Source organism: Myripristis murdjan, chromosome 9 (genome assembly GCF_902150065.1).
Source record: "Myripristis murdjan chromosome 9, fMyrMur1.1, whole genome shotgun sequence".
In the NCBI taxonomy this organism is placed as follows: domain Eukaryota; kingdom Metazoa; phylum Chordata; class Actinopteri; order Holocentriformes; family Holocentridae; genus Myripristis; species Myripristis murdjan.
The window spans coordinates 30,247,516-30,256,802 of record NC_043988.1 but is presented as its reverse complement, the minus strand read 5'-3'; the positions used below and the strand labels follow the sequence as shown (position 1 = coordinate 30,256,802).

Below are 9,287 nucleotides of genomic sequence, written 5' to 3'. Positions count from 1 at the left end.
AGTCTCCGAAATCAACTGAATAAACAATCAATTACTCAATCAAATTTTATTCTTATAGCACAAGTCATACATCAAAGGCAAAAACATGTGTTGAACATAAGAGTTAAAAAGAACATGAGGTAAAATAAAAAAAAAAAAAAAAAAAAGCTCCAGCTCCTCTGCAGGGGTGAGGTCCTCAGGTGGAGGACCCCCACCAGTAGCAGTTGCCTCGATTCTTTTTCTGGTGGCTACAATGGTACATATTTTCAGCTCAACTAATAATTTAACAAATAGGCCTACATTTTACATTTCATTATAGGCTACTTACCACTCTGGAAAATATTTTTATATCTTATTTTCACCTTATGGCCAGCTCTTTTTTCGCTATTCAGATTGCTTCTGTTGAGATGTAGAAGAGAAGAATTAATATAGGCCAAGGGTTCTCAAAACACACACACACACACACAATCATACTAACACAGTAACCAAAAGCTGCCACTAGGTGTCAGGCTATGTCTGTTCTGCAGGGTGATGCTGTAAAGCCTCACTTGAAAGATTTAGCATTAAAACCTTTTTTATACTTGAAATACCAAAGCACTCTGCATATAATACAAGGTGAGCATTTGATGAATATTACAAAATAACCATTAAAAACAATCACTGAACCTAACTGAACCTGATTATTGAAACTGAATCAAATGAAAATTATTAAAAATAGAAAAATGCATGCATCAAAACATAGGCCAGTACACTGCAACATTGCATTTTCAAACATTTTTCAAACATCACAAAAAATGAGAATCCCATTTATACAACAAAATAAATTCTCCTGAATAAAATGTCTTTTTAAATGTCCACAACATTATGTACATAATTATTTGTATGATCAATAACAGGATTTCTGCAACAAACTTTTGTTCCCTGTTGTCATGAATCTCTCTCATGACGAAAAGATGCAAACTCATTGATTCATTTATGCACAAAAACACGAACATGCACACACACACACACACACACACACACACACACACACACACACACACACACACACACACACCTAACTGACATCATTGTAAAATCACCGAGGGCTCAGTTTGCAGGACTTTGATATCTTTGGTCTTTGCATCAGCAGCGTTTCCAACAGAGAACCATGGGTAGAGTTTCTCAGTGAAAGTGTCTCTGTGAGTGTAGATGACAGTTCTGTCCTCAGAGTCGTAGAAGGAAACCTCCCCCCTGTCATAGTCCAGCTGGACTCTGATCCTCTGGAGACTCTTCTTCTCACTGACCGTCTCACAAAGCCCATTCGTGTATTTTCCACTGCGATGCACTAAACACCAGATTCCATATTTTGGTGAGGCAGGTCCCTCCCCCTTCCTGTCCACTGACTCTTTACCCAAACCTACAGACCAGCTTGGATGGTCTCCCACCTCCACCTCCCAGCTGTGTTTCCCTGAGCTGAAGCCCTCAGAGCCCAGGACATTGGCATACTTTGTGTTTCTCTCTGGGTTGTCAGGGAGTTTCTGCTTTGTGTCTCCACGTCTCACACTGGTCAGGTCATCAGACAGAGAGAGTGATCCGTTAGCAGTGTTTGGGTCCAAGATGACGGGACTGAAGTTGACCTTGTCCTTCATTTTCTCCCAGACTCTGAAGGACAGGTTGCCCAGGTGTTTGGCCACATCTATCAGCGCTCCTGAGACCAGTTGTGGATCCGGCTGTGAGCACTGGGCTCTGGCGCTGCTCTGACTGCTTTTATAACTGCTGAGGAACGGCACATTGTGTTTCTGCAGGTCTTTTTCAACAGCAGAGATGATGTCTGACAGAAAGGAGATCTTCTCCTCAATCATCTTCATCTTTCTGGTGATAGTCTTCCTCTTCTGCTCCTCTTCCTCCCTCAGAGCTGCCAGTCTGGCCTCCTCTTCCTCTTTCAGGAACTGGTGAAGCTTGTTGAACTCTGCTCTGATCTGCTTCTCTGTGGCCACCAGCTGCTTCTTGGAGTGTTCAACCATGTCTTTATATTTTTCCTCAGCGTCTTCATACTTTTTCTTCGTGTCCTGTAGAGACTTCAAATCAGATTTCAGCTGCTCCTTCAGCTCACAGACTGTGTCGTCAACAGGAACCACCTTGTGACCGTGGTGTTGAAGTAACTCACAGGTGGGACACACAAATTTTTGCCTCTTCTTACAGAACCATTTAGGCTCTTCATCATGTTCACTACACACCAGCTCCACTTCCTCCTCTTCTTTTTTGGTCTCAGATGATGCAGCTTTCTGTCTTCCAGCAAACGAGTCAGCCAGTTTCTTCAATGTAAAGTTCACTTTGAGTTCTTCCTTTGAGGATTTTCTCTTACAAATGGGACAGTTTTTGTTTTGGTTTAGTTCCCAGAATTGTTTCAGGCAGCTGGAACAGAAGCTGTGTTGGCAGCTCAGAGACACAGGATCTCTGAAAGTCTCTGCACACACATGGCAGTTCACATAATTTTCAAGAAGAGCAATTTTCTCAGCCATTTGCTTTGGTATCCAAATGATCTGTCAATAACAGGACTCACCAAATCACCTCCACTTGAACTTTCTGATTATAATCTTCCTCCTCCTCCTCCTCCTCCAAAAAAAAAAAAAAAATAAATAAAAAATAAATTCTTGAAAATTCCCACACCCTGTAATGGCGTCTCAGCTCTTTCCAACAATGGCAAAATCCACTTTCAGTTTCATTCACCTTAGTTACAGGTTTGTTTTGTAGTACAAAAATGCTGGTATTTAATTTTCTTACCAGCAGGTGGTGCTGTTTCTTTTGTGTCTGACAGACATTAACATGTTAGTCTATCCATTTCCCTTTATATTAAGTATCTTTCACAGGTCGACATTTCCCAAGTAAAGCTACTTTCTTTGGAGATAAAAACAGAAAAACTGAAAAAGCACTACTAGTTGCTGATTCTTTGACAATGGAAATAATTGCTGCAGCCTATCCCAGCGCTCATAGGGCGAAGGCAAGGAAACACCCTGGACAGGTCGCCAGTCCATCGCAGGGCAGACAGACAAACACTGACATTCACACACACAGTCATACCTAGGGGCAATTTAGCTTCTCCAATTCACCTAACCTGCATGTCTTTGGACGGTGGGAGGAAACCGGAGTGCCCGGAGGAAACCCACGCAGACACGGGGAGAACATGCAAACTCCACACAGAAAGGACCTTGGGTGGGAATTGAACCCAGGACCTTCTGCACTAATATATATATATATATACATATGTGTGTGTGTGTGTGTGTGTGTGTGTACACACACACAAAAAAATTAAAATAAACAGAACAGAATAGGCATAGATTGAAGGTTATTGCACATGGGAAAAAAGGACATATGGCTACTGCTGGTTTAACAGCTTGATGACCCAGGAATAATAATTGTTTTTAAGTTTGTTGGATTGTGTTTTCAAGCTTCTCAATCTCACTCAGGAGAGTGAACAGTTTGTAGCCTGGGTGAGTGCAGTCCTTAATTTTCTTTGTTCCGCTGAGGGCGCGGGAGCTGGCGATGTCCTCTGGAGAAGGCAGTGGATGGCCAACAATCTTTTCAGCTGGGGGAATCCTCCACTCCAAACTCACCCAGCTCACTGTGTCAACCTCCACCTGTCAGTGGATCACAAACTTCCTGACATACAGGAAACAGCAGGTGAGGCTGGGGAAAAGCACATCCAGCACCCGGACAATCACCACTGCCGCCCCATGTCATTTTTAATTTTTTTTTTTTTTTTATCAGCAGGAGATTGTTCACAGTCATGGGACAGTTTTTGTTTTTGCTTTGTTCCCAGAATCGTTTCAGGTCAGAGACACAGGATCTCTGAAAGTCTCTGCACACATGGCAGTTCAAATAACTTTCAACAAGATCAATTTTCTCAGCCATTTGCTTTGGTATCTAAACACTCTCCAAATCACCTCTCATTCAGCTTTCTGCTAAGGCTATGAATTGATATGATATATATGATATTGAATTGAAAAGATTTCTTTTTTTTTTTTTTGCGATCTCACAGCCAAAGTCAAAATTTACGTTCCCCTACCACTTTCACAAGATCATCACTGATGCCATTTCATTTTGTTAACAAGACAGGAAAACACACACAGACGCTGAGAAACAACAGGCAGTGCTGAATTTAACAGTCTACAATACTGGGAAAGGCACTGACAGAGTTTTATCGCCCACAGCAGTGTTTCTGTGGCATCTCCATTTGATGTCTGTCTTTCATTCTAAGTGATTTCCACAGGGGAAGCCCTTCAACAACCCATTTCTGTGTGATCATATTCTTCAATGAAATGTGCCTGTTTAATACAAAATGAAAAGGAGAACAACAAACATGATGAAATGTGATCAGAAATGAAGAAATAACACAGCGTAGTTACTGTAACACCACACATCACCTGCAGCCCAGATGTCCTTCAAGGCGTCACTGTCAGTTGCACAGGCCGCCACTAGTGGCCGCTGTTTGAAGCAAACTTATTAAACCGACACAAGTCATTTCAAATCATATTTTATAAAAGGGCCATGCTAATCTTCTCTGTATCGTTCCAGCTGTATGGGATGTGCTGTCAAGTAACACATATGTTTATTGGAAGTCATCAGGTATTTAAGGGTCAGACTGGGAATTACTTCGCATATAGGCCTACAGTATGGTTCCAGGCTAATGCTTCTGTGATTATTTAAGAGAAAAAAACAGACTAAACGGAATCACATTCAGCAAGACGTTTGACACAGGTCAGCCTGGTTCAAGTTTCATGTGTCCGAGTCAGATGGTCTTCAGGCCTTTAATGCTGTGACAGCAGGAGAATCTAACACACCAAAGCTTGGAGGTAGATTGACAGATCAACATGACAGAGGTGACAGAAAGCTTTTAAGGTCTTCAGATTTTACATATACTTTGCATGTCTTACATGGTCAATCAGGTAATAAAGCAATTACTTCTCATTTATGGTTCCAGGTTAATGCCTCTGTGATTATTTAAGAGAATTTACGTCAGCTGCTGCCGAGTGGTGGATTGGTGCTTTGCAGTCAAGGAAACATAAAGATCAACACACCCACATGCCCTCCTCCAACAGCTGCCATTCATTCCTGCTGTCAGCAATGAGACGCTCTTATTGACAAGTGGGAGAAATGAGAGAGAGAGAGTGAGAGAGTGAGAGAGTCTGTCCCTCCTTCCTTTCTTCCCCTGTGTTGTGCTGAAGATGAGACAACAGCCGCTCACAGCAAGAAGCTTCTTCCTGGGACTGAAACCCAGATCAGAAGCAGAGCAGCACACTTCTCTTGTTCACTGCTTTCAAACTTCTGAGCCTGGAAAGTTGTCCAGGGGGAAAAGTGTCCTTTGTATTCAACTGAGTATGTTTTAAATTGTAGACAGCTCAATGCCTGAAATTAGACACGGACCCTGAAAATCGTGGATTTAGTGGTCATTCAGATCAGTCTGTGTTTTGTTGGTGAGGTAAACTGGGATGAAGCTGTTCCTTCATGTTCTTTTTTTTTTTTTTTTTTTTTTAAGTTTGGCACTTTGCAGAGAAAAAGGTGAACACATCTTCCTGGTTTGTTTTTGTTTCAAATTCTGTTGCAGTAACCAACAGCTGCCACTAGGTGTCAGGCTCTGTCCTTTCTGCTGGGTGATGCTGTGAAGCGTCACTTAAAAGGTTCATTATTAAAACCTTTTTTATACTTGAAATAACAAGGCGCTATACATGTAATACAAGGAGATAATTTAATGAAAATTACAAAATAAACATTTATATCGATGATTCAACATCATTGAACCTGATTATTGAACCTGAATCAAAAGAAAATCATTACAAATATAAATACAATATGCATTTAAACATAGTCAATTACACTGTGACACTGCATTTTCAGACATTTTTCTAATATCACAAAAAATGACAATCCCATTTATTCAGCAAAATAAATCCCCCTTAATAAAATGTTTGTTTTTTTTTTTGCTTTTGTTTTTTTTTTTTATTGTCCACAATTTTTTGTACATAATTATTTGTATGATCATTGGTGCAATAACAGGATTTCTGCAATAAACTTTTGTTCCTGCTGTCATGAATCTCTCTCATAATGAAAATATACCAACTCATTGATTCATTTATACACAAACAAACACACACACGCACACAAAACCACACCAGAGGGAGACACTCCTCCAGTTTTGCAAGATATCATCCCAACACATTTTACCAAATAAGTTATAAGCCACTTAATCATGGCTAAAAACAAACAAACAAAAAATGTGTTAAGATCCACTCCTGCAGGTTGTTGCACGTTGGGATCCTCCATCTTGCGTGTCTGTTCTGTGTCTTATACAATGTTTTTGACTGGTACCTGCATGTTTTCTTGGAACATCACTTGCGTCTGTATTTCTGTACTGGTGGTATTTGATTCCTCTTTCTGATGAACTCTCTCTACTTTTTTTTTTTTTTTTTTTTTTTACATTTTACCTGTTTTTCCTCTGTTTCATGTTGAGTGTCATTATTACAGCATGTAGGTACCGTTTATACAAAAGTTACAAAAAAAAAAAACTATTGAAGACAGAGTGCTGGAGTCTTTTTGTAACTTTTGATCCTCACGTCCCTCTCCTACACACCTCTCCCATGAAACAGGTGTGTGTAGTGTCTTCTGAGTCACCATTAACACAAAGACTAAATTATTAAATCAAATAACAACACATCTATACACACATTTGCACATAGATACTATTTACATTGACATAAAATAAATGACAGAGAATAGAAAAAATAAATGTCCACCTGCTTGCTGTGGCTCCTCCAGTAAATGTGACTCTGCCCCTCCCTCTCCTCACCTGCTGACTTTTCTATATTTACTCACATCATTTCCTGCTCGTCAACTGGAAGTGAGAACGTTGTTGATTTCAATTCTGGCTGTACTCACTAATCTATAACAGCTACAGGCTCATATCTGTTCATCATGGTGGACTGCATTATGTTCTTTTTTTCTTAATTCTGAGTGAACTTTTGAAGCAGAGAAGGAAAACAGCTCTGCTTTTTTAAAATTACATAAAATATTTACAGCAATTGTAAAGTTTAGAAACACAGACTTTAAAAAAAGTCTTTATACTGTGATTTTATTGTCACACTTGATGATTTAATGATGATTTCAAAGTCAGAGATTTTCCAAATCTGTCATCACAATATTTTTTGTTTGTGTGTGTGTTCAAATTGTAGCCTCAAATCCCTTTTCTCACACTCACACACCTCAATGACATCACTGTAAAATCACTGAGGGCTCAGTTTGCAGGACTTTGATATGTTTGATCTTTGCGTCAGCGGCTTCTCCAACAGAGAAATATGGGTAGAGTTTCTCAGTGAAAGTGTCTCTGTGATTGCAGATGTTAGTCATATCGTCAGAGTCGTAGAAGGAAACCTTCCCCCTGTCATAGTCCAGCTGGACTCTGATCCTCTGGAGTCTCTTATTCACTGTGACGGTGTTACCAAGCACATCACTGTATTTTCCACTGTCATGCACTAAACACCAGATTCCATATTTTGGTGAGGCAATTAACTCCCCCTTCCTGTCCACTGACTCTTTAGCCAAACCCACATTCCAGTGAGGAAGGTCTCCCACCTCCACCTCCCAGCTGTGTTTCCCTGAGCTGAAGCCCTCAGAGCCCAGGACAGTGGCATAGTTTATGTTTCTCTCTGGGTTGTCAGGGAGTTTCTGCTTTGTGTCTCCGTGTCTCACACTGGTCAGGTCATCAGACAAATAGAGCCAGGGACTTGCAGTGTTTGGGTCCAGGATGACGGGACTGAACTTGACCTTGTCCTTCATCTTCTCCCAGACTCTGAAGGACAGGTTGCCCAGGTGTTTGGCCACATCTATCAGCGCTCCTGAGACCAGTTGTGGATCCGGCTGTGAGCACTGGGCTCTGGCGCTGCTCTGACTGCTTTTATAACTGCTGAGGAACGGCACATTGTGTTTCTGCAGGTCTTTTTCAACAGCAGAGATGATGTCTGACAGAGAGGAGATCTTCTCCTCAATCATCTTCATCTTTCTGGTGACAGTCTTTCTCTTGCGCTCCTCTTCCTCCCTCAGAGCTGCCAGTCTGGCCTCCTCTTCCTCTTTCAGGAACTGGTGAAGCTTGTTGAACTCTGCTCTGATCTGCCTCTCTGTGGCCACCAGCTGCTTCTTGAAGAGTTCACCCATTTCTTTGTATAATTTTTTAACTTCTTTGCATTTGTTCTTCTTGTCCTGTAGAGACTTCAAGTCAGATTTCAGCTGCTCCTTCAGCTCACTGACTGCTTCTTCTATAGGAACCACCTTGTGACCGTGGTGGAGAGGGAACTCACAGACAGCACACACAGCTCTCTGTTCGTTCCTACAGAACCATTTACGCTCTGCTTTATGTTCTCTACACACCACCTCCACTTTCTCCTCTCCTTTTTCTGTCTCAGCTTTCTGTCTCCCAGCAAAGGAGTCAGCCAATTCCTTCAGAGTAAAGTTCACATTTATATTATCATTTGAGGGTTTTCTTTTACAAATGGGACAGTTTTTGTTTTTGCTTTGTTCCCAGAATTGTTTCAGGCAGCTGGAACAGAAGCTGTGTTGGCAGCTCAGAGACACAGGATCTCTGAAAGTCTTTGCACACACATGGCAGTTCAAATAACTTTCAAAAAGAACAATTTTCCCAGCCATTTCCTTTGGTATCCAAAGTATCTTTCAGCAGCACGACTCACCAAATCACCTCTTCTTGTACTTTCTGCTTATAATCCTTCAAACATGGTTTATTTTCCAGGAGAGGTCCCCTGTACCCTGTAATGGCGTCTCAAGTCTGTTCAGCAATGTCAAATTCTACTTTCAATTTTAATTACCTCGGTCACAGGTTAATTATTAACAGTAAAAACACTGACATGTCATTTTTATTTATTTTTTTATCAGCAGGAGATTGTTTTGTGGTAGCTTATAGACTTCAGCATTAAACTGAAATCTGGCCATTATATTTCGAAAAAATAGAATAATCAAAGAAATAGTCACTTCACCACTGCAATATATTTCACAGCTTTTTTGGAATATTTGATATCATAAATCTCAGTGTTTGAAACGGTTGTTAAATCACAACTTTATAAAATATCACAGCCTTTGCAAATGACAGACTAAATGAAACTGAACTGACAAGTTTATTAGTGTATTCAAAAATGATAAACCACTAAAAGACAAGAAGTCCAGGTTGTGTGATACTGAGAACCTCCCAATGATTTTGCCCTTTGTTGTGGAGGCAAGATGCGTTATGCTTTATGTTTTTTGCACTTTCACTTGTGTTATCAGCT

General features: G+C 40.6%; 2 protein-coding genes and 1 non-coding gene across 3 annotated transcripts; all 3 read right to left on the bottom strand.

The window, feature by feature from the left end:
• Window positions 1-818: 818 nt before the first annotated feature.
• Window positions 819-2,485, bottom strand: LOC115365969 (nuclear factor 7, brain-like). Its single transcript, XM_030061211.1, has one exon. The coding sequence runs from the start codon at window positions 2,481-2,483 to the stop codon at window positions 1,047-1,049; it is 1,437 nt and encodes a 478-aa protein (XP_029917071.1). The 5' UTR covers window positions 2,484-2,485; the 3' UTR covers window positions 819-1,046.
• Window positions 2,486-4,458: 1,973 nt separating this feature from the next.
• On the bottom strand, window positions 4,459-4,564 carry LOC115365979 (U6 spliceosomal RNA). The gene has a single exon (XR_003928798.1). It is a non-coding gene; the product is annotated as a U6 spliceosomal RNA (small nuclear RNA).
• A 2,663-nt stretch (window positions 4,565-7,227) lies between these two features.
• Window positions 7,228-8,655, bottom strand: LOC115364994 (zinc-binding protein A33-like). The gene has a single exon (XM_030059704.1). The coding sequence runs from the start codon at window positions 8,653-8,655 to the stop codon at window positions 7,228-7,230; it is 1,428 nt and encodes a 475-aa protein (XP_029915564.1).
• Between the last annotated feature and the right edge of the window lie 632 nt (window positions 8,656-9,287).